We start from the raw sequence: 26,795 nt of genomic DNA on the forward strand, positions 1-26,795 counted from the left end.
AATTAATTATTATCCCATATAATTTTTAAATACCTAATAATAGAAAAATTCGAAATATATGAAAGTTTTTATTACTAAGTCTTTCGTTATTTTAACTATGTAAAAAGTTCTAATATTTTACACTTCTAAATTAATTAAAATATTACTTTATACAATTATTAATTACCTAATAGGTAATCCAAAATCAATGAAGTTTTTTATTTGTAAGTGCTCTTATTTCAACTAAGTGAGAAATTCTATTATTTTATACTTAAAAATTAAATAAATACTATCTTGTATAATTTTAATGACTTAATATTTTGAAATTTTCCTTATTATAATTATTAATTACTCTATTCGTATGCCTGCTTTTAATTGTCATGGTTTCCCTTTTTAGAGTCAAACAATAAGAATTTTAACTAATATTTTACGATGTATTTTTTCATCATATTAATATGTAAAAATTTGTTATTTATAGTATTTTTTTTATAGTTTTTGAATATCTAAATTTTTTGTTTAAAATATCAAATTAATGTAATTTAATTTAACTTTGAAAATTAGTCAAATTGACTTTCGAAAAGCGTTACCAGGGGCGGCTCAATGCAATCGGAGGCCTAAAGCAAAATTTCAACTAGAAGCCTAAAATCTAAATAAACTTCATATGCATTAATTTTTAAAAAAAAAAAAACTTACATTTTTAAATGCAAAGTATACTTAATATTTTTTTTTATAAATGATTTATTCGATTTCTTTTACAATTATTAGCTTTAGATAAGATTTTATCAATTCAACGTTGAAAAACATTTCTTACTCGGGCAATTATTATATGAATTGTTAACATAGAATTTGATTCAAGAAGTTGATAATTTTGTATACCCCACATTTTACTATGCTTGTTGTAATGCTTGAAAATCTATGAAGAAATAGAAAAAGAATTTACAATTCACTCAACACTTTTCGACTATTGATTCATATTTTTGATAGAATATTACTCTAACTTATCAAAAATTAAAGAAGAGAGTGTAAAAGGAGTTAAAAGAATAAAATAATGTGAATATTAGTGTAGTGAGTGTAAGAAAATAAAACAATTTTTCTTGATTTCTTCTTTTTAAATGGGATTAAAGAGAATAAAAAAAAAAATATTTTTTAAAATATATATATTATCATAAATAATCAATCTTTTATATAAAAAAAAATTAACACATAATTTATTATTGGTAGAAAATTGAGGCCCCCTAAATTGGGGGCCTAAGACCTATGCCTAATCAAATAAGCATAGAGCCGGCCCCAATCGTTACATGACAACTAAAAATGGACGGTAATAGAAAATGTGAAATAAATGAAATTCGTTACTATTATTGAGTCTTTCCTCGTTTTAATTAGGTAAGAAGTCCTAATATTTTTCACTTTTAAATTAATTAAAATATTACATCTTATATAGTTACTATTAATTATTACTTACCTAATTATAGAAAATCTGAAATCAATGAATTTTTTTTATTAGTAATTCTTTCTTTATTTCAACTAGGTATATTTTACACTTCTAAATCAACTAAAATATTATCCTATATTAGTAATTAATAATTACCTGATATTTATTTGCAAATACATTACAAAATACTTATAAATTAACTATATTATTATTTTATATAATTATTAAATACCTGATAGTTCTATTTAAATGCAAATGCATTACAATTTCTACAATTGTTGAATATATGAAGCATATGAACGGTTTTGAATTTTTCAAATCTTTTTTCAATATATCAAAAAAAAAAAAAAGGAAAAAGTTCATAAAAAAATTTATCTTGGTCATTGTATCATGATCACACAAATATTGATCATCATACTTCCCCGATTTTAATTTGTTGTCTGATTTTAATTTAACACGATCTTAAAAATGTCATGTGAAAAATTAGAATAAACATATATTAAAAGGAAAGAATTATTCTTTTTTAGACGAATTATAAAGAAAAGTAAAACAAATATTAGCCAGAGAGATGAATTTACTATTTATGTGTTATTATGCACGTGCATATCACGTGATAAAACAATATTATTAGAATATTGTTGGCGCCAACAGAATATAAATAAGTTAGTTATTTTTAGGAAAATTAGAAATCGAAACTAATTATATTTCTTCTCTATTATTTTTTTTCTCCAAAACCCTAATCCTTAAATTGTATGAATATTCAGAAACAAATAAAAAATTCAAATTGTATGAATCTGTTTTATTTTATTTCAATTAGGTAATTCCCATTTCAAGGTTTTTTTCCCTTTTCTTGCTTTTGATCATTAATGATTTTTGGCTTAATGCTTTCATTTTATTTTTTTTGTGATTTACCTCAAATATTGTGTTTTATTCATGTTGATAATTATTATTTTTTTCTTCAGGGAATTGATTTTTTTGTGAAACAGAGTTTACTGGAGCTGTTTCATGTGAGGTATTTTTTAACTTTTTTTTTGTGTCACATGTTATTATTTAGTTGTTGATTATAATTCCTTATATTGATTTCTGTGTTTTATTAAAACTCAATTTTTGTTAAAATTTGGTAAAGTTTATAAAGGGAACTTCTATAGGAAGCATAGTTGTCTATGTTGCTCGAATCCTTCAAAAATGTTGTTTGACGTGTATTGAATCCTCAAAAGTAATGCATTTTTGGAGAATCAGACGAGGGGGCGGGGTTCTGAAGATCCGAGGCAATTGAAGTTGTCAATTGTGTTCTATCCATGATTGTGGAGAAATTATGAAATGTAAAATGGTGGTTATGGTATATTGTAAATTTGAAAACATATTAACACCATTTAAAATTTTGTGTGGGGATGAAATGCAATCCCTCTTGATGGAGTAAACATGCAATCTTTGCTTTTTCATATGCGATTTTTTTAATTCTCCATGTGCATTCTATTAGTATAATCTATGTTGTTGCTCAGACTCTTCAAAAAAGTCGACATGTGTGTGTCAGATTCTTCAAAAGTCTGGTGTGGTATCGTAAGTTAAGAGTCCTCGCAACTTAGATTATAATAATAACTTCACCATTCTGCATTAAAAGGCTAAGATATATAGTAGCTGAACCTGAGAAATGGTGGTCCTCCTCTCCATCTCGAGTGGATTTATGCGCGAAATGGTGCTTGTTATGAATGTTACATTACCCTTTCAACAACAATGCATCTTTGTGTGTGTCCCCGGTTCTATTGCTGTAACTGAAATCTCTTTGCGCGTCTTAGTAGATGGTATTCTGAAGGTGATGTTTTAATTGTGTTTCAGTAATGGATGTAAATATGTAAGTGGAGCCGATAACAGATGCACCAGTAACCGAAAAAAAAAGTTGAGGCCTTTGTTCCGCCAACTTTACTTATGGATTCTGACCAAGAGAGTATAGGAAGACGAGATGCAGATACCACGACAGATGAAAGTGAAACAGGATCTTCTAAGACTTCAGAATATTCCCCTTCCATCTCGACATCCTCATCAGACGGTTCTTCAGATGATTACATCCAAGTGGATCCAAAAACAATATTCACCTCTGCCTCATCAGGTGTAGCATCTTCCAAATCTCATTCTGATGCAAAACTTCTATCTCAAAGTGTTACATGTAATCAATTGAAAGAATCCTCGAAAACAACGTCTACAAGTTCCACCTCACAGGTTTCAGATGTCACTCATGAATCTGAATTCTCGACGATATCACAATCTCCTTCTATACAGGTAATGAAACGGGAGGCAGGTTTTGATCCCAATAGAATTCCCTCATCCGTTTTTGGGAGTAAGGATTCATCCTCTAAGGAATGGAGCGCTGCTTCTACCGAATCATTGTTCAGTATACACACTCCTGGAAATGGTAGTCCTGCAAGGGATGATATTGTGATGACTGATGGAGATTTGAAACGGGCCAGAAAACGAGACAACTGTGCAGAAGTAGACAAAAATGAAAAAAACAATAAGTCTGAGCTAACGAGGTTTAGGCAGACTTTGCCAATTACAAAAGGAGGAGAACATAAGAAAAAAATGTTTGATAAAGAAAGGAAAGTAGATGTCGTAAACAAACCATCAGCAACAGGAAGTTCAGATGAAGCAACAAAGAAAATAGTCTGTTTTAGAGAGGAAATGAAAGTAGGGGAGAACATAAACCGTTCTACTGCAATTGGCTACCCCGATGGAAATGTATACTTTAGGGGCAGCGTTGTTCGCCCTTCTGATGGGAATGGCACGTATTCTGCCGCTCCAATGTGAGTAACGTTCTCCTTTTTGTTTTGGCTAATAAATGTTTCGCGCATGCATTTAGTTCCTTGGGTTTTTCCTGAGTTAAACAAAGAAACAATCTGCTTTGCTCATTAGTTAGTTAAGTGTTTTTTTATTTAATGTATATATACATATAAAGATAGCACCTCTATTAATGAAACTTGAAATATACACGAAGGCCACAAACAATGCACTTCAAGAAGAATGTTAAAAATGAGGCTTGTGGGTACTTATAGTACACTAATACACAGAGACGACTATCGCTAATATGTGTTTGGTAGCAGATGACAGAACACGAATACAGACAAGCAGTAAGAATGCATCAGACCATATCCAAGTTAAGGATTAGTGATTACAAAAATTGGTGACAAACTTGGCTTGAGAAGAAACTTAAAGTGCATCATTTAATATGGTCAATTAACTTTGCTTGAAAGGTATTACAAAATTTCCAATTAGAGGATCTCTTTGCTTAACAAGAAAAATATCCTTACTTTTCTGTACTACAAATAATCTCTATTTAATTTATTTGCATGCTGGTTTTTGCTGTTGTTGTTGTATAAGAAACCTCAACTAATAAGGTAGTTTGTATCAAAAGAAGATATCATGGCCAGTCAGGTTTTGATGCAACAGGTTTTGGTCTAAAGAAATTGGCGATTTTAGGTTTCTTTGTTCACGTATTCTTTGATGTCTCATGGACTAATATTTTAGTGTGTCCTATTTGAGTACATGGGCATGCAAATAGAAGTTCCTAATTCCCTAATATTGTGATTTAGCTGATATAGAATACGAACTGTCTATGTAGGAAAGAAAAGTCTTCTTGGTGGTCATGCTGTTCTTGTAGTATTTGGTCAAGCTGCTCATTGAAGTGCTCAGGTTGCTCTTGTAAGTGGTTAAGCTGCTCAAGTTGCGCTTGTAAGTGGCCAAGTTGCTCTTTTAAGTGGTTAAGCTGTTCGAGTTGCTCTTGTAAGTGGCCAAGCTGCTTGAGTTGCTCTTGTAAGTGGTTAAGCTGCTCGAGTTGCTCTTTTAAGTGGCCAAGCTGCTCCTGTAAGTGGTTTAGCTGCTCAAGTTGCTCTTGTAAGTGGCCAAGCTGTTCGAGTTGCTCTTGTAAGTGGTTAAGATGCTCGAGTTGCTCTTGTAAGTGGTTAAGCTGCTCGAGTTGCTCTTTTAAGTGTCCAAGCTGCTCAAGTTGCACTTGTAAGTGGCCAAACATGCCTGTTGGCTGCTGCAAATGGCCCAGTTGCAAATGCAAATGTTTAACCTCTCTACGCTGCTGCTGCTAATATCCAATCTGGCATAGCAATTGCAAGTGCCTGATCTGGCAAAGCTCTGTACTGCACTATATAACCGCGCATTCTGCTTTGAGGGAACTATTACATGATCCCATCTTGCCAGGTATACACCTCCCTTTCATTTACTGTGTGACATTTCAACTTCATCTAACGACATGATATTGACATGTAGTGATTGATCACATTCCAACATTTCTTTCAATAACGGTTCATTGTAGAAATCTGATAAGCGTAACTTTTTCAATCTGTGCAGTTTGAAGGATGAGGAAGTACTGTATATATGGAAAAAGGATAACCTGAGCACCATTATACCTCATTCAGCCTCGATCTCTTGGTTCGTGTGGTTCATGCCCTTCTTTCAACCGTGCTCTAGATGTTGCTGAGAACGTGAATGCTTAATTTCATCTAACGTCCGACTCATTCATTAAAACTGCTAGCATGCTGTAGAATTATGAGAATATAGAAGTTAAAGTATATGTATAAATTTCATAGTAGGTGCTCTAGTACTCAAGCATTAAACAATATCTAATATTTTGATATTTTTAGGTTTAGATATATTTGTTTTCCTCACATTACTTAGTTCATTGTGCAACTATTTCTTTCCTTTTTCAAGTTGGGACAAGAAAAGGTTGTAACTTGTAAGGGAGAACATAGAGAGGTAGTGCAATCTTTTCTTTTGCACTAATGCTTGTGAGTTTTATGATGGATTTAAATCTTACTCCTTTCTCTTACATATATATATATATGTCAAAGTTTATTTTGGTAGCTAGTATATTAGGAGTTTAAATGACACACAGAAAATATTTTGTATTTCCACTCACATGTTATAAGTTTTTCTTATTTACCAAATATAACAAGTTTTTATATATATATATATATATATAATTTGTTGCTAATTGGAGAAAAAGTGTCTATGTGTAGTTGATCATAATGAAAAGGATAAGTGATTGTTGTAAATATAACCTGATCTAAAAGTCTAAAGTCGAATCCTATAAAGAACTAATTTTAGCTATCATTGTTCGATATCGCTGAGAAGATAAGTTCGAACAATTTTCCGAGGTACTGTGTTTGAATTTTCGCTTTAGCTGACAGAAATAAATATTGAAAATAAAAATATTAAAATAATCAGGTGATTAACGACTTTCTTTCAAGAGTTAAAGGTCTAGGGTAATGATTTCACCAAATGTTGGGACAAACTCTGAATGTATCAACTGAAATCTTGCTGAACTAATCTCTATCGATTATGAATCTTTTCTTACCGCAAATATCTCTTGACCAAGTGAAGTAATTTTCTAGCATTGTTCTCTCGGATGAACCCTAACTAACCAATTAATCTATTCACTAGATCATGTCAAAACTTTGTTATTTCTAACCCCCACTTTTATATCTTAAGTCATTAATTTCTTAATGCTTCAAAGTGATGTTGTTCACCTAAACCTTAATCTTACAATTTTTCTCGAGTAAAGCAAGATATAACGATACTGTTAATTGAGGTCCCTCAATTAATGTGTGATTGAACAAATAGATATAATAAGAATGACTCAATTATAATTAAACAAAAGCACGAGTTCATCCAACAAGTAGTTCGATCAATACCCTAGAAAAAATCTAGCGACCTGTTTGGATTAGCTTTCGACTTATTTTTTATTATTTTAACTTAAAATCAAATACTCAACACTAAAAATAACTTAAAATGACTTAAAATGAGTTAATTCAAACATGCTCTAGGTAAATTAAACACAATTATACATATAAATGAAATAAGGAAAATATTATATATGAGCTGAATTACACTTAACTAAGTTTTTTCCTCTTTTCAGAATTGGTAACAAATATTAAATAACATGATTTGTCAAAGTTAAACTAATTTACAAGAATTTATTTTTGACAACGTCCCTTAAATTTTTTTTTTACAGTGTGAAACTGGCTTTTACATTCCATATTCCCATTTGGTAGCAATCAAAAAATATTTATTACTTTTTACCATTTTATTCACAATCTTTCCTTTTTTCCAGTTTTTTTTAATCTTAATTAATTACTTGCTTCTAGTTAATTTTTACAGTAAGTAGCACCTCCCCTTTCCTCTTTTTTTTTTTTTTTTTTCAGTGAAGTAAATTCAATTTTCCCAAAAAATTTCAAACCTAAAAAAGGCAAATCTTATTTTCCCCTCTAATTTTCTTTTTTTCTCCAAAATAATCGACCAATGAGGACGTTCCATGAGTCCACGTGGAGAGTTATCATTGGACCACGTCAGAAACCACTCGACCAATGAGGGCGTTCCCCTCTTATATTTTTACAGTCAAACTATATAAAATTTGACTAACCTTTTTAAATGTCTTTTTCCATCATATTAATATGAACTTCTGTTTACAATTTATATTACTTTCTATAAGTTTTTAAGTATATAAATATTTATTTTAAAATATCAAGTTAACACAATCTAATATAACTTTGAAAGTGGTCAAATTGACTCTGAAAAAACGTTACGTGACGACTAAAAGTATGAGGGACCCTAGAAAGCTTCTAAAAGTCCACTTTTGGACCCAATGAAGATCTTCTCACAGTATAAATAATACATGTTTGAAAAAAATATTATACAGTAATAAAACATCTCACATTAGAGCAGTTAGTCACTAGTAAAAGAAGAAGAAGAAGAAGAAATTTCATATTTGTTTCTTCTTTTATTTGTAGTTTCAAATTCAAGAATCTTTTTTTTTCCAAAAAGATTGTTTCTTTGTGTTTGAATTTGAAAACTGAGGCTTAAAGACATGATTTTGACATCTGGGGTTGTGTTTTTGACAATGAAAATGCAGTTTTCAAGAATCTTGATTTTGTTCTTGGTGGCATTTGTTTTCTCTTCTTTTCCATTTTCAGCTTATGGAGAAGATGAAGTTGTTGTTGTTTCTGAGAAAATGGCTTTGTTGGAAATCAAGAAATCATTCATTGACCCTTTTGGGATTTTGTTGAGCTGGAAATCAGACGATTCCAGCTACTGTTCTTGGTATGGAGTGTCGTGCAACGCGAATTCATCAAGAGTTTCAGAGTTGAGAATCAGAGGTAACAGTACTAATGCTAATAAACTTGTTGGGAATCTGTCTCATGCTGTTGCATATCTTGAGGAGCTTCGGGTTCTGTCTCTTCCATTTCATGATCTTACTGGTGAAATTCCAGTTCAGATATGGGAATTACAGAATCTTGAAGTTGTTGATGTGCAAGGGAATGCCATTCAGGGGGATTTTTCAAGTTATAATTTTACGAGGTTGAGAAAGCTGAGAGTTCTTAACTTGGGATTTAACAGAATTGTAGGGAGGTTTCCACCTTCTCTAGCAAAATGTAGGTGTTTGAGTGTATTGAATTTAGCAGGAAATGGTGTAAATGATGTCATTCCAGGGTTCATTGGTGGTTTTGAGAAGTTAAAGGTGCTGAATTTATCGTTTAATCGATTGATTGGACCTGCTCCTGTTAACTTTGGAGTTAAATGCAGGGATCTTGAGCATTTAGATTTGTCATTTAATTTCCTACAAGGGGAAATTCCGCGTGTATTGGGGAAATGTAGTCACTTAAGGACAGTTTTGTTGAGTTCGAATGCATTTTCTGGTGTAATCCCTTCTGAGCTTGGAGGGCTTCTAAAGCTTGAAGTTCTATTGCTTAACAACAATTCATTTACTGGTGAGATTCCCTCAAGTTTGGAAAATTTGACATCACTTCATGTATGCAACATCTTATTCAACAACTTATCGTTTTCATCTGATAATAAGATGATAAGAAGGTGTAGCTTTCTTGGAAACTCTTTTCTTACAGTCACGCCAAGGATGTCGTTGGCTTTAGCACCACCGATGAGTCAACAATCGAATGAGTCCCAAAGTGTTGCAGCTCCTCCACAAGGATCTGATCAGTCTAGAAATGATAAGAGAGGACTTACTGCCTTAGAGATTGCTGGTGCAGTATCTGTAGCTCTTGTTTTTGTTGCTGCTCTTCCTGTCCTCGTTGCCTTATGTAAGAACGGAAAGAAGAAGCCATCAAATCCTAGAATTGAAGCCTCAATATCACCTGAAGTAAGCGATATTACAATCTTCAATGACGTTGGAGTAGTTTTAACTTATGAAAAAATTGTTCAGGCTACTAGACACTTTAGCTGGAGCTACTGCATTGGAACTGGTGGTTTTGGTTCGACGTATAGGGCAGAAATCTCCTCTGAACTTACACTGGCTGTTAAGAGGCTCCTAACTGAAAGATGTCAAGGAGCTATCCAGTTCGAGGCAGAAATTCAGACCCTCGGAACCATAAGTCACCCGAATCTCATTACACTGATCGGGTATTATACAAGTTACACTGATATGTTCCTTGTATACAACTTTCTCCCGGGAGGCAACTTAGAGAAATACATACACGAGAGAGCAAACAGAGTTTTTAACTATAAAGTGTTGCATAAAATAGCCCTGGACATTGGTTTAGCTATATCATTTCTACATGATCAGTGTGATCCACGTATTATACACCGGGATGTCAAGCCTAGTAATATCCTATTGGACAATGAGTTAAACGCTTATTTGTCCGATTTTGGTTTATCAAGGATCATGGGAAGAGGCACCAGCAGCACCACAAGTGTAGCAGGAACATTTGGTTATGTTGCACCAGAATACGCCTTAACAAGTCGTGTGTCTGACAAGGCTGATGTTTACAGCTATGGTGTCGTCCTGCTAGAGCTTCTCTCAGACAAACGAGCATTAGATCCTTCTTTTTCTGTGTATGAGGACGGATTCAACATTGTTTCATGGGCAAACATGATGTTGCGCGATGACAAGATAGAGGATATCTTCTATACAAGTTTATGGGAACCAGATTCTAAGGAAAAGTTGAAGGACATGCTGCATTTGGCTCTGAAATGTACAGCAGACCTTCCTAACAGGCCGAGGATGATTCAAGTCGTCGAGCAGCTGAAGAATCTTGAACCTGATTTTGTGCCTTGAAACAATGGAGATTCTGAATTCATCCATCATCAAAGAATAAGTATAGAGAAAGTAACTTAAAAGACTTATAGTTTTACTATGCTTTTTTTTATACATAGTTTTAGTTTAAAGTTTTATATACTGATGGATGAATGAGATATGATGTTATATTTTACATATCAATAAAATGATGTGAGAAATCTTCATAGTTGTTGTGTCAAGTTATTGAATGCACATTTTAGTTCATGTACTAAACATATATAATGAAATAAACTTGGCTTTTACAGAAGTTGTGAAGTATAACTGGTCTCAACTTCGAATACATGAAAGGTTGTGGTAAGTTAACGGCCGATCCAAAGATAATGAAATTATTAGCTCCTTTCGTCTTAATTTATGTGGTATAATTAGAGTTTCGAGAATCAGTCAAATTTTACTTTGAACAAAATTATAGGTCAAAAGCTAATAAATTATATTAACTCCTTTTGTGATATATAACCTAAATTTGTGTAATATTATTATTTGACTCTTTATGGCCAAATATGAGAAACTAACCAAAGTTGAGCTCGAGTGAAACAGGATATTATCATTTATATCAGCAATCATTTTTTTTTCTCTTTATAAGACTGAAATAGTTATGATTTTAAGACTTTATTTACTGTAAATAGTTTGTATTAATTTCAAGTATTAGCGACCGATATTAAATATGTATATTGATTTTTCTAAAATTCAAATTTATAAATTAATTGCTTGAGCTAAATTCACTGTAACCCCTCCAATACTACAACAATAAAAAATAACTTTTAACGACAATAAATATACTCATTAACAAAGAATTTTAGAGTCTTTAGCAACATTAATTAATTACTACTGGATCCATATCACTATAAGTTTTAGCCTCATTTACAAAGAGTGCTAACACGTAATTGTCAATAGTGATTTACCTCATGTTTACCGACAATTAAACTATTATCATTAATTAATTATCACTAAAAATTACTTCCGATGCAATAGACCATAGTTGAATTGCTTGTCCCATGTAAGATGAATTGTCATATATTCTTTTACAACCGTCTTACACATCTTCATAATATGTCTGCTCCCTAACCTCAATATTACTATACATTATTGTATCGTAATTTCTCAGCTATGTTGTTCGAACTTTTTCAATATATTAACTCACTCGTATCAAATCCTCCAAAACATGGAAAAAGATCCGACATGCACCTATTGACACCAGAATAATAATAAGTACTCCTCAGTAAACTTCAATTTTACACCTAGAACCTGAAATCTCTTATGACAATGCTCAAGTTCCATTGCTCCATATTTCATTAAAAAAAAAAATGTGCACAAGTAAATAGATACTTATAAGTTAGTCCTCATGATGAGAAAGATTAAAAGAAACAAGTAAAGGGGAAAAGGGATTAAAGGGCGAACTGATCAACTTGCATGTGTTAAGCATACGACTGAAGTAGCATGATTAGACCTTGCATTTTGTGCTCATATAAAGGGAGAAGGATTGGGTTTTATAACTATATGCTTGAGAGGGTGCGCGACGTCGCTGCCTCCAGCATGCTTCACAAACTCAGCTGGTGAAAGAAAACTTCCATGACATACACACATAATTCTAATCTCTTCTCCCTTACCATACTTGTATAGTATACCATCTATTCTCCTCCCATTAGGACCATCTCCTTTTGTGAAAACACACGGCATGTCGCCCAACGCTTTTGCCTCACTTTCTTGCACTCGACTTCTCGTTGTGTTAGATGGACTAATTTCCACCTCTCCTCCTAGAGTTCTGCTTCCGAAATCTCTACTCTGTAATGATTGGATACTAGAAGGGCTTGCGTCAGCTGACCCTGCAAGCATGGAATGTTTTATTTTCGATGTATTGGAAGAACGAAGAGAAAGCAACGATGGAAGACAAATCGCAGGATCATGGTATACATTTCATGAGTAGTACAAATAGTGCAATCATATGTCATAAAACACAAATTATACCATAAGAATCACGTTAGTCTATGATCGTACCTGTTACAGTGAGTTGTTCCGACATATTTTGCAGAAGATTATACACGAGAACTTCACAGGAACCTTTGGAAATAGAGAATTGTCTGTTTTCTCTGCTTTGATCATTTTCTTTTTAGAACGAAAAGAAAGTGTCGTTAAAGGAAAGGGGAAATGTGTATTTAAACACGGCATCTTTTGTTTAAACAACACCTATTTTCCCTTTAAACACCTACATGGGTGACCCTTAATTCAATTATTAACTCCATAACTTAGTTATAACCGCCCTTAGGAGGGAAGTGCATGAGAAATCACAAAAAATCTAACATGTAAAGTTACTAGACTTTGAAAGATCCCGTCAGCCAAAAACGTAGAGACTCATAAATGACTACTGCTATCAGCTCAACTCCTCCCTGTATCCCATCAGATGATTCTTTTCTAAAGACTATGTAGGTATAATGAATTAAATCTAATCGTCCAAAATCCAGATTTAAGCATTTAGTACTGGAGAAACTATGGACGTCTAGCCAAATTGGTCACAGCAATTGTAAAATGAGAAAGAGAATTGACTTGTGGTTTCTGTTAATCAGCTACTACAAGTTATGATCATTATATGTTCCAGAAAATGGAATAGGTATATGTGGCCAAAGGAGGCAAGCCAGCTCATAACGAGTGCTTCAACTGCCATAAGATGAGCAGCTAGTTGAGCAGAGGAAGCAGAAGGATATTTGATCGACTCTTCCTCGACATAACGATTGGAATTTTTCAGGAAATTGTACTTGATATGGAAATAAACAATTGACTATACTTCTGCATGGAAATTAGGGATTGACTAGTATACTGATCCGAAATCTGTTCACAAAATTTAGTTCGATAAAGGCACTTCGGCTTTTTTCTTCCACCAGATGAGACACATCATAAACAAGTTCCCATGATTCATATCTTTAAACACCTAATGAAAGTCTTAACACACACATCGCGGAAAATGACAACACATACCGTTCATGGAACTTTTGGTCAGAAAGAGCCCTATAGAGAAATGCACCTGTTTCAACTTATGAAGATTTTCCATCGATGCAAGCAGCGAACAACTACAATTTTTATTTAGGTCCATCATCTTGTTTTGCATGGTGAAAAAGAACATCAGAAAGCACATCTTTTCTAGCATTTTTGTACGAGCGTTTGCCCCGTACAATGACTAATTAACTTTTGAATCACATCGTTCCACAATTAGCATGTCAAACACCATCTCTAAAGGTCTGCTTGGAAGATCTATCATTGGACAACGTAAGCACGAAGGTTTCATATTCGTACTCAACAGAAAGAGAACTGACCAAAATGGAAATAACAAAAATTCCATGCAGAAACGTATTAAATGAAAATGAGAAGCAAGAAACAAGCAAGTAAAGCCATCAGAAGTTACGATATTATGGGAATGGTAAGTGCTTAGATATCAAAACGTGCAAATCTAAAGGGAACAAGAAGCATCTGATATGATTGAATAATCCACAAAATCTGGTCTGTTTTCTTATATAAACACCTGATAAATTTTAGTACAAAAAATTGTTGAATGTTAGCCCCAGCGAGAGATAAAGCTAAAGAACTTCTCAGACTTGAAAGCTAAAGAACTTATTAGACTGAAGTAACCATGCAGAGTCGACTGCGGGATAAAGAAGAGAAATTTTACCATATAAAAGGTTACTTAATGCACCATGAATTACCTGCAAATTAACTCTCTACCAAGCAACCTACGTTGTTTACTGTGTCTTATGTTTTCCTTTGTCACACCAATAAATATCTTTTTTTCGTCATGTAAAGGTACCTAAGAGATGATAAATGTGCGAGCCAAACTCTCCAATGTCATACTCCTTTCCTGTCATACGACAATGTTTGAATGCCTATGATGTCTAAGATGTCAAAGCTAATTTTATAGTATATATATAAGATAAGTGGTAGTGAACAAACATTAAATAGTGGTTGAAAATTACTTCCATAGAGAAAAGTCCATATCGCTATATATTAATTTATAGAAACTTCTAACCTACTAGTACTGCATCGAACAACCACGAGAATTAAAAGAAAGGAGTGTATTAATTTGAGCCTAGTTTGTTTATCAACCACACCAACTTGTTTATCTTAAGCATTTCAACAGTTTTTTGGGTACATTATTATTATTATTTTCCATTTCTTAGGATGAAATCTTCTTTGTGGCAACCCACAAGAGAGTTCCAAAAGCCGCCTAGACAGTTATTCGCTCTTGCACTTGAAGTCGTAATTCTAAAATTCAGAACTTAAAGAATTGAATTTCTAGCTCTATAACTAAGACAGACTAAGAAGTACCTCCAAAATAATCGACACAAACGACAACTCTTAAGATGTCACCAGTAGAAGGAAGTAATAAAAACATCTCTGGGATCAAGAACATGGCAAATAGCAATTAGAAAGAACACATGCATGTGGGTATGGATAAAAGTAAAAGACAAAAGATATTAAGGATCTTGACAGCAAAATTCAACAAGAAGCACTAAACTTGTTCCACTACAGTAATGTAACATGTGATGACACCCCTATTTAGCCAAAAATAGACTACTCAAAGAAGTATCAAGAATTCAATACCAAAGGTAAAAGTAAAATGTACCACTCCCTCTGTCCCAATTTAAGCGTCTTACTTCACTTTTAGACTCACAAAAAGAGTGCTCTTTCTAGATTTAGTAAGTTTTCCAATTCCAACATTTTACATGGCAAGTTTAACAACACAACTATACATATCTTTAATTTTAAAACAACAAGATCACGCCCAGTCAAACTAAGACGCTTAAATTGGGACGGAGGGAGTACTAGTAACAAAATTGAAATTCTATCTGATTCTCAACTCTAAGCAATTGATTGATTCATCAAAGTTGTAGGAAAAGTAAACAATAGTAACAAAGTAGCATATAATGAATAAGTAAATCAGTATATATATATAAGTTAAACTCATAAATAATTTGTCAATACCTTGTGCAGGTTTGCTTTCCAATTCAGATATACTTGAAGAACAACCACCTTGGGATTCCATTGACCCTTGTGATGCTGGTTTTCTTTTTTCTTGAAAGTAACTTTCTTTCCCTTTTGCCATTGCCATATCATCAGCCCCCAAAGCAGCCAATGTTGGCAACTTACAACCAAACTTTCTTGCAGTAGCTAAGAACTGTTCTTTCTCCAATTTATTATTATTATTACCACCTCTCAAATTCATCTGATCAGTCCCTCTATTTTCATCTTCCATACATTTCTCACCCCTTAAATTCCTCTGTACTTTCTCTGATCTTCTCCTCTTAGCCTCCATCCTTCTCAAACTCTGCAATTCCTTCCTTTTCCTCCATTCTAACTCTGTCTCCACTGGCAATGAAGAAGTTCTCACTAAACTAGGATTATAACTCACTGATTGTGATAATGATGATGATACCACTGCATCATCATCTCTAACTGTTGGTAAACAAGCAGCTATAGAAGAAGACCTCACCAATAAATTTGATGAACTCTTGTCAATACCAAATCTACCACCTAATGACAACCCAAGATTCAACTCATCTTCATTTATATCCTCTACTTTCTCAAGATCAGATTTTTTTGAAATTCCCATAAATCTTTGCAACAAATCCCTTGAAAATCTACTTGTATCCAATGAAAGATTCTCCATCTCCACTCTACTTCTCCTCTTCCTCTCATCTGCATCACCCATAGTAAAACCACCATACACCAAAAAGAACTATCAAACTCATCGCTTTCCACATGTTTCTGCATTTTTAAACATTTCTTGATCAAATTTAACCACACCCAAATGGAAAAATCTAATCTTTAACTGCATTTTAGCTCCAAGATTAAGTCTTTACACTAAATTTCAAAAAACCCTCATCAAGAATTGCAAAAAAATCAACTAAAGATGTCATACAAATCAAGAAAACTGTTAGCTATGACAAGAGAATGTTGTGTTTCCAGCAAAAGGGTGTCTGGAAAATCAAGAAAATGAAGAAAACAAGGAACAGAAAATGGAAAAATGGAAGAGTGAAGAAAATGGGGCATTGATTTTTAAGTGTGGAGGGGACAAAGAAAGTAGTATCCAGAGGACAAGTGGCTGAAATTGGTAAGGATGAAGGGTGACACGTGGGTAGGAGTGAATAGCCCCTTTTTGGTGCTGTCTCTATTCAAAGAGTTTTCCAACAGATGGATGTTTTAATTATGTCTATTTTTAGATGTACTCACTCACATGTAACTTTTATATGTAACTTTGATTGATCATATAAATAGTTTTAAAACACCCTCCATTCTTTTTGAAATACTAATTTAAACCCATCTTCTTTATTGGTTTCTACTTTCAAGTTTCAAAATATATTTTTCTTTTGAATGTTTTGAGATGAACAGTCATCTATCAACGCATTTAATTCTATCGATTAGAATAACATTTATTGAATTTCTGCAGTCTGAACCTGTCCTTTTTGGTTGAATCTTTGTTTGTAGCATATGAATGTGTATTCTCTTTTTAACAAGCGAAGATAAACTTATAATCTCTAAGTAATCAATGATTATGCGAGATAGAAATTATTTAGTTCAATAGAGGTTCATTGACAAAGTGTATAAGAATTATGTTGAATTGAATGTAGTAATGTTTGTGATTCCTCTTTTAATATTGTGTTTCATTTCTTGATATTTCTTTACTGATTGGTGGCTTGAAATTAGAAACATCATCAATGAAGTTTGATTGAAAATCGTGATATTTATGATAAAATTTCAGCAAAAGCAAAAATATCAACTATTATTTTCATTATTCAAGTATTAATAAGGAGAATTTAATTGGGACTAAGAAAATATATTAGAGATTTGATTTATTGTCTTTCTTACAAAACAACTATACTTTTTATTTTTTTAAAGAAACTTTTAATTGGGGGATAAGATGAATTCGAAATATCCTCAAGGAGCAATTTGCAATATCTCACAAGTATGAGAGAGAAAAATGTTGTTAGACACTTGTCAAGTAATGGAGAGAGACAACACGAAAGATTGACACGTGTCAATGAGGATCTTTTTGTTTTATTTTCTCTTTATTGTTTTTTAATAACATTTAGGATGTGCTGTCAATAAAAGAAGGGAAAAGGGGTCAGTCCTTTTCGAATAATTTGATGCTTTTCCCAAATTGGGGTTTTATTTATTTTTAATTATAAAGAAAGTGTTTTTTGAGTACTACTCAGCATGGCATGACACGTGGTTGATTATGTTTTTTCACTATTTGGTCAAATTTAGGATATTTTTAGTAAGAAATACACTGGCCAAAAAACATTCCTTAACTATACTCTATGTTTAAACTACATCCTTGCATTATCCCAATAAACAAAAAACATCCTTCAATTATCTTTAAAATGACAAGATTCATCCTTCAATTAGTTTTTGTTAAAAAAAACTAATGATTGATCAACCCAAAAATCTTCCATTTTGTTTGCTTCCATTCTTCTCTTAGCTTATAATTAGTAATAGACAATCCTAACTAAACTGAATGAGCTAGGAAGAGAGGTTTTTATCCTCAACTTCACAGTAGCAGCAATGATGTTCCCGTAAAAAATGAGTAAAATATTTCGAGTAAACTATCTTTTACCCTATATAATTGCTGATCAGATAAACAACAGAATATTATAAGAAAAAGAAATGTATAATTTTCTCTTTATTTCCTAGACAAATGAGGAAATTTGAAGTATGAAGGTAGTCTATTTTATTTTATTTTTTTTGTAAATGTGATAAACACTAGTGGCTGTATTTTAAAAAATATAAATGTAACATATTTAGATATTACATAAAAAAAGTACTTTTTTTGTTCCAATTTATGTGATGCTTTTCACTTCTTAAGATTCTAATTATGTGAACTTTTTATAAATATGTTACTACGTATTTTTCATCATATTCATGAGAAGAATTGCAACTTTAATATGTGAAAAACGTCACATGTATATCCATAGTTAATTCTAGCTTCATTTACATAAAGGGAAATGAATTTAATTGTTAGTTTCTATCAAGAAAAAAAAATGAAAGGGTGAACTAACCATTTTTAGGATAGTTAAGGGATTTTTTGGTCACTATGGTAATAGAGGGATGCCATTTAAATTTAGAGTATATTTGAGGGATGTTTTTAGCCAAAAACTCGAAATACACCATCCAAAGCAATGCTCATGTTTGAACGTAAATTTATTGAGATAATATCTAAGATGGTCACTCAATTAAAGCGTTTCTTTTTCTTCAGAAAGTCACTCAACTATGAGTTCTTTTTTTAGAAAGTCACTCAACTCTTTTTTATAACCTCAAAGTTATTCAACTATGACTTCTTCTTTCAGAAAGTCACTCAACTATTTATTTTTCTCTCAGAAAATTACTCAACTTGTTTATAACTTCAAAGTAACTCAAAGTATTTAGTTAGAAAGTCACTCAAATTACTAGTAATCCTAGAGTTGAACATTAGAATGCATGCCTTAATTCGTTTTATAAGATATCTGAAGTGTATGATTAATGTTGACCTACATTATTCTACTTTTTCAGCTGTTCTTGAAGGCTACAATGATGCTACTTGGAATTCTGATCCGAATGACTCTAAATCTATTACTGCTTGAATTTTCACTTTCGCTGGAGCAACGATCTCTTGAAAATCGAAGAAGCAGACATGTATTACTCACTCAAACATGGAGTTAGAATTTATAGTTATGTCTTCTGCTGGAGAAGAAGTTGATTGGCTGCGATCTATGCTGATAGATATTCCTTTGTGGAGTAAGTCAGTACCACCTTTAACTATCTATTATGATAATCAAGCTCCTATATTTCGGGCTTCAAGTGATTGTTACAATGGCAAGTCGAGTATGTAGGAATACTCTTGCTAAATCGATTTATAGATTTATTAAGAGAATATAAATCGATTTCGATTCGAGTATGTAGGAATACTCTTGATAGATTTTACCGATACTTTGTTGTAAAGGAGGATGAGATTAATTTCTTGTAATGAAATTTATAGACTATTTGGTTAGAGTATGCAAAATTACTCTTGATGAATTCACCGTACTAAGTGCAAAGTGAAGGTCACTTCAATAAAATTTTAACAAGGAAATCTTAAAGCACTTAGCTAAATGGATTCAGTACATATGGCCATAAGCAGTGGCGGAGCAAGAAATTTCAGTAAGGGGGTTCAAAAACTGTAGAAATATATACAATAAATAGTCGAAGGGGTTCGACATCTACTATATAAACATAAACAATTATTTTAACCATGTATAAATAGTATAATTTTCCACCGAAGGGGATTCGGATGAACCTCTGGCTCTGTCCCTGGCCATAAGGTGTCAAAAGATTTTGATTTTCACCTAAATAGTGATATCCGTGGAGTATTTTTCTATTTCATTCAATGAACCACTTAGTTCAAGATTCGTTCACTAAGTAGTTAATGATTTAGAAAGCCTTCACTAGGTAATGGTTCAAGTCCAAAAGACACTATTATATATTGATACATGTTACTAGATTAATGTCTCAAAATATTTTTTGAATTTTTCAAACATAAAAATTCTTGAAACAAGTGGGGGATTGTAAGCGTTAGTGTTTCAATTAATTTTGAAATAAATTCATCCGTTAATAGTTTAATTTTAATTATATGTTATAGTTTTTTGGAAAGATAAGTTTTCTTTTCAATTCAGGAACCTATAATAAATACAATTTAATTTAAGTCTTTTCAATTCATGAACCTATAATAATTATTTTATTTCGTTAAGATTAAGAATCTCGTTAATTAATTAATAATAATTCGTCTTATTCTAATTTTGGCCAAATTCACCCAATTGCCTCAATTGGTCGAAATAGCAATTAAAGTGGTCAAATCCTAAATGAACTGTTTTTTAAATCCTCAAACCTTCTCTTTCATACCCATATTAAACCCAATTACTGCAGCCCAAATCAGTCTTAAACCCCAGCCCAATTCCATACAGCAGCCCACTAAAAAACCAACCTAATACCCCGTCTGACGGTGGAGTCTTGGTTCTCAGCTCGTCGTTTTAGTTCGCTGCTCGGCGAAAAGAACTTTTGGACTTTACAAAAGTTCGATCTATACGGTAGCAGCAGCAAGGAGCATTTAGGCCAGGGGCCTAGATTCTCGCTATTTATTAGTGTTATATTATCTCGTGTTCTTATTATATTTTGGAAATGCTAACCTTTATTAATTTAGATGAATTCTTGGGGAGATATTTTTATTTTGTTATTCAAGTTTTTAAATTTCCAAAATCTGGCAATTTAAACTTATTAGAATAACTTAAGAACCTTTCATGTTCTTTCATAGTTATTGAAAAGCTTTGAGTCCATGTTTATAAGTTTGAATTAACTATTTAGTTGAAATTTTTTACTAGGATAAATTGTTAAGTTTCTTAAATCCAATTAGTTTTTTTTTTTTTAAAAAAAAACTAACTTAGGACTTTGGTAAGAATGACTTAAGAATTTTCTTATATCCTTTCATAGTTGTTAAACAAGGTTCGTTTGAATTAATTATATAGTTCAAAATTAGTTTTATCCTTTTCTGGTTCGATAGCCTTCAAAAACAACACGGAAACTGTCCGTTCCACAAAATCTATATCTTGGTAAGATCACTTAAAAGTGATTGAAAAGCTTGATGAGTGCTTTGATTGGTAAGATCACTTGAAAGTCTTTTGAGATGAAAGTAACATATGACTTGAAACGTATTTGTCTTACTAATCTACTAGTAATTAGCTAGTCTTAATCATAATGTATGAGTCAACACTTTTTGTTTATCAAAATGTATATTTGAAGTATATTTTAGTAATAAAATATTAAGTTATTGTACAGATAAATATTTGTTAAGTAAATGTTTATATTCATGCCCTCAAAATTTAGTTTTTTTATGTACTTTTTTTCTGTGATTTACAATTACAAAATTTCTAGTTTAAGTAGAGCTACAAAATTATTTTGTCTTACGGAAAATCAATATATTACTGAATGAAAGTAAAAAAATCATAAAATGATTGAGTCAATACACAGCTCAATTTGATATCAAACCCATCGATATCTTAATGATTGGCTAGTGAATTAGTATATTAAAAAGTTAAAATTTGATAAGTCAAATCATTAAGTATAATTATTTGTCTAACCGATCTTATAAGCCGCCCTAGCTAGCACGAGTAGGATTCGTGGCCTCTCTCCAACCTTACTCTTGATGCTGGATTGAAGATAATCCTTTTAAGTTATTAAAGCTAGATTGAGTGTATGTGTATTGTACTCACTCCTATTTCTGTTATCTTTTTTGGTGTAGATTTTAGTTTGAGTATTCCTTGTGGTGGTTGATCCGATCCAGCGGATCAAGTTATTGCCGGAGTTGTGTTGAGATTCTATTTCTAGATCGTCATTTGACTCTATGTATCATTTACAGTCTTTACTTTTACTTCAAAGATTAGAAATGTATTTCAAATTTTAATAATGTTGTAGATCTTCTTTAATGCTTATGATACTATATTTTGAAAATTCTTTATTGTATATATCTTGTGATTTTCCTTCCTTTATTGCCTTACTCTTGATGTTGGATTGGATTTAAGATAAATATACAAAAATCTTGTGATCGAAAAGTTGCCGACCTAAAACATTGTGTTAGTTTGACACTTTGAAAATAATAATAATTTAACGTCTAAATTCCATGTTTTCGGTGAATAGACCACACAAATATCTATACTACAGTTCATGACAAGAATCGACATAAATATAGAAAAATCAGATTGAATTAAATTGATTTATTTCTTTAGTTTTTAGATTTGACATCAATTTTGAAAAACTTGATTTGATTTCTTGGTTTGTAACAATTATATCATTTAAGAAAAAATACTATAGTTCAAGATAAGAATAGACATAAATCCCTTTTTGATTTTTTATTTTTTTTGTAATTCTAATTTAAATATCGGAGAGATTCTTAAATTTTGCCATTGTGGGAGTCATATACCATAGGTAAAATAGGCTATAGGAATGAAAAGATATGAAAAGTACAACCCTATTTAATATTTTGTTGCTCCTTACATGACTTGATACGTATTTGTCTAAATAATTTACTAGCTAGCTAGTCTTAATATAATGTTCGAGTCTTCATTTCTTGTTTATCAAAATGTATATTTGAAATATATTTTAGTAATAAAATATTAAATTGTCATACGGGTTAGTATTTGTTGAATAATTGTTTGTGTTCATACACCCTCAAAATTTAATTTTTCATGTATTTTTCATTGTGATTTACAACTATAAAATTACTAGCTTAAGTAGAACTAGAAAAAATATTATGTTTGATGGGAGATCAATATATTAGTGAGTGAAAGTGAAAAAGAAGATAAATCCGTCGATATCTTATTAATTGACTAGCGAATTAGTATATTAAAAAATTGATATCCGATAAGTCAAACAATTAAGCATGATTATTCGCCGGATCAATCCTATAAGTGTCACGATCCAAAAATCAGGCGTGATGGCGATTTCTTATTTCACCAAGGCAGGTCAACCTAACGATCCAAAAAAATGCAGAAATAGTAACAAAATAAAGGACTAAACATAAGATGAACATTCAGAACTTATAATATAACTTAAACACCCCCAAAACCTAGTGTCACATGTATAAGCCTCTAAATATTACAATAAAATCAAAGGAGATACAAGTCTGAATATCTCCAAAATAAGGAGATATATAATAAGGAAATACGTGACGTTTGCTGAGAAGACGAGAACCTACCTCACGAACTCCAAAAAATAAGCCTCGAACGAAGGTGAGAGAGAGAAATCAAGATGATTCAGGCTCGTAACCTACACAAATGTAGAAAACAAGGGAGTGAGTATCAACACAACAACGATTCTCAACAAGCATCCCTAGCTAATTCTAAATAAGGAAATACTTAATACAGGTACTCTAACACAACATCCGAACCTCCACAAACTACAACCAGCATAGAAATCAGAACCAAGTCATCCTAACTAGTGCACAAGTAGTGGGACAACACAATGCAACACACCATAAATCATAAATCAGAAACTCCATAACATCATCACAATATTTACTATTGAATTAACCACGAACATAGCAATTTACTCATAAAGATAATGAATGATAATGGAGTGCAATGCAATGCAGTGCAAATATCAAGTAGAGTGATATATGTATGTCCTATTGTCACACATGCGCTGAATATCAGATCCAGATCCATGAAGGATATATCACTCCATGTAACTATCACGACGCGTGACACGTCCGTCAAATATAGTATCAATCAGTGCGCATGACACAATTCTCGAAGTAGTAACAACCATGACATGTGGCACATCCCTTGAAATATGGTACAACCGCTTTGTTTCTCTTTTCTCATTACTTTCACAAATGTCCATCACACAATGCTTCGGAACCAATGCAAATAGGCATGTTCATATATATATATATATATATATATATAATGAGAGGATGATGATTGCACATCAATAGCCAATCCTACGTACAGAAAACATCGCATATACAATAAAAATGAGTTAATATAATCATCCAAGGCACGCACGGTATATCCTATATTGCAACATCATTGAATTCATTTTCCTACACAATCTTTAATAATATTTGGATAAACATTTGATAACAGGTGTAATATAAGATGACCTTCACCAATTCTCATTGTCCCCAATCACACAATAAAGCATACAAGGTTGAATATACTTAACAAAAGGTTAAAGAGGTCTACTTAACTTAAAAGAGAATGAAATCAACTCGGTACTTGAGTCTTCCCTCTACGATGAGCCTCCGAATTCACAAAATCTAATCAAATAAAGAATCTCAATAAAAATCATGAATAAAAACACTCATAAAGTTGATTTTGAAAATTGAGTTCAAATCAATCCAAAAAGTCATTCTCGAGGGCTAAGGGTAAATCTGAGTTTTTTTAATATAAAATTAAAATATCCAAAGTTTTTGAAACTCATTGTTGAAAACCGTATTGAAACACAAGTTGAAACCAAGCGTAAATCATTCATTTTTCTTAAAATCCAAGTTCAAGAGAATATTCACAAAGTTTGAATCCAAAATGAGTAATTAGGTGATCAAATCATGTGATAAATAATGATAATGAAGATGAGAAGTTAAAATAATTTTCTCGACCGATGAATCTCAAAAATCTCTTTAAAATTGCTTCAACTAAGCTCCCAAAGTCTAACAATGATGAAATAGGGGTAAATGCCCGACTTTGAAAAATAATTCTGCCCAGGTTACTTACTCATCGCGACCGTGTTCCACACTACACGATCAAAATGAAGAACAAAAAGTCTAACTAATTAATGCATGACCCTCGCGATCGCGGTACATGCTACTCAACTAAACTCGACATTTCAGACCCAATGGAACCATCAAAACACGAATTCAAGATCTTCTTGACCTTAAACTAACTTTCACTCAAAAATACCAAATTGCACTCGAAGCCACTGAAAATTCAACCACACTGTGACCTAAAATCATCCCTCGGATTTAATAGTGTCGTTGGAACTCCGAACAGTGATCAAAGTTAAATCTTGACCTAAATACACTTAAACTTACAACTCAAGAGCTCAAATTCACTTGAAGACTTCAAAACTGAAAAACGCTAACATTCCTAGATCAAATTATCCATTGTGAAGGTGATACGCTAACTAAATTTCATTTCGAGACTTGTAGTTCTGATAGTTGACAAAAATTCACTTTTAATAAATTAAAGTCTCCAAAATTCTAAAGCTTCCGAAAATCACAATTTTTTCATCTGATTTCAAAACAAAATGTGTAAATTGACCAAACATAGCACGGGACAACTATTCAGAGATAAAAAACAATATTATTTCGAAAAGGGAAAAGAGTCTGAAATACCTCTCAACTTTGTCATTTAGTATACCCCTCGTTATGAAAGTGGTTCGTATATACTCCTAATGTTATACAAATGGCTCACATATACCCATTTTCTCTAACGAAAGTGAAAAAATTAATTTTAGTTTAATTTTTAATCATTTTAAAAATAATATTTATAATCTGTATGAGGTATATATGGTCCTCCTCACACATATATTTTTTGACTTTTTTGTTTCAGCGACTAATTTAAATTTATTATTTTAGTGGTCAAATATATTTATGTTTCACTCATTTTCTTGTAAAATTTATTATAGATTTCCCGATTTTTTTTACAAATACAAAAACTAAATTACAATATCGTTGAAAAAATAGTTTTAAATTATAATATAGCCACAATAATAAATATATGTATGAAAAAAATTAAAATATACGTACGCTGACCTTGCTAGAAGAAACATACATACCTATTTATGATTTATATTTTTAAAAATTAAGAGTCAAAAATATAAATTTAAAATTAATTTTTCACTTTCATTAGATGAAGAGTACATATCTGAGCTTCTTTTGTAGCAGTAAAGATATATTTGATCCATTTATATAGCAATAAAGATAATATATAAATCACTTTTCCTAATAAGAAGGAAAAATTATCTTTAAATAACAAATTCTTTTTTAAAATATAAGCCGCCCTTACGATACTTTTAAAAAGTTTTTGTGATAGAAAAGCTGCCGACGAAAAACATTATGTCAGTACAATACTTTTAAAAAGATATTTTAAAAGTATTTGAGTATAGACCACAGAAATATTTGTACTATAGTTTAGGATTGACACAAATATATATTTTTTTTAAAATAATCATATTTTGTTTTTAGGTTTGATATTTTTTTTAATTGTTTTTTGGTTTTTAGGTTTTTGCACAAAAAAATTACTGTAGTTCAAGATAAGGATAAGCATACATATAAAAAATTAGGTTGAATTGCATTAATTCAATTCTTTAGTTTTTAGGTTTGACATTGATATTTTTTAAAAAAAATTTGTGTGATTTCTCAATTCGTAGTAATTAAATCATTGATGAAAAAATTGTAGTACGAGATAAGGATAAACATAAATATCGAAAAATCAAATTTAGTTTTAGGTTCGGCATTGATATTTTTTCAAAAAATGGTTTGATTTCTCAATTTGTAGCAATTAAATTATTAATGAAAAATTTATTGTAGCTCAAGATAATAATATACATAAATATCAAAAAATCAAGTTGAATTGAACTAATTCAATTCTTTAATGTTTAGGTTCGACATTGATGTCCTTTCAAAAAAAATTGATTTGATTTCTCAATTTGTAGCAATTAAATCATTGATGGAATTTTTTTACTGTAGTTCGAGATAAGCACATGCATAAATATCAAAAAATAATGTTGAAAATTAATTCAATTCTT

General features: G+C 31.6%; 3 protein-coding genes across 3 annotated transcripts; 2 read left to right on the plus strand and 1 right to left on the minus strand.

Annotated features, from left to right (window-relative positions):
* The first annotated feature begins 2,154 nt into the window (after positions 1-2,154).
* Positions 2,155-4,213, plus strand: LOC125854335 (uncharacterized). Its single transcript, XM_049533852.1, has 3 exons — positions 2,155-2,228; positions 2,374-2,423; positions 3,248-4,213. The coding sequence occupies exon 3, from the start codon at positions 3,338-3,340 to the stop codon at positions 4,211-4,213; it is 876 nt and encodes a 291-aa protein (XP_049389809.1). The 5' UTR covers positions 2,155-2,228; positions 2,374-2,423; positions 3,248-3,337.
* Positions 4,214-8,279: 4,066 nt separating this feature from the next.
* Positions 8,280-10,481, plus strand: LOC125856292 (probable LRR receptor-like serine/threonine-protein kinase RPK1). Its single transcript, XM_049535806.1, has one exon. It carries the CDS (start codon positions 8,280-8,282, stop codon positions 10,479-10,481), a length of 2,202 nt encoding a protein of 733 aa, XP_049391763.1.
* Positions 10,482-11,942: 1,461 nt separating this feature from the next.
* LOC125854331 (ninja-family protein AFP1-like) lies at positions 11,943-16,636 on the minus strand. Its single transcript, XM_049533847.1, is given in 3 exon segments — positions 11,943-12,322; positions 15,468-16,220; positions 16,223-16,636. Coding segments are annotated over 3 exon segments (1,149 nt in total). The 5' UTR covers positions 16,257-16,636; the 3' UTR covers positions 11,943-11,960.
* Between the last annotated feature and the right edge of the window lie 10,159 nt (positions 16,637-26,795).

The sequence above is a fragment of the Solanum stenotomum genome, chromosome 2 (genome assembly GCF_019186545.1).
Source record: "Solanum stenotomum isolate F172 chromosome 2, ASM1918654v1, whole genome shotgun sequence".
NCBI lineage: Eukaryota > Viridiplantae > Streptophyta > Magnoliopsida > Solanales > Solanaceae > Solanum > Solanum stenotomum.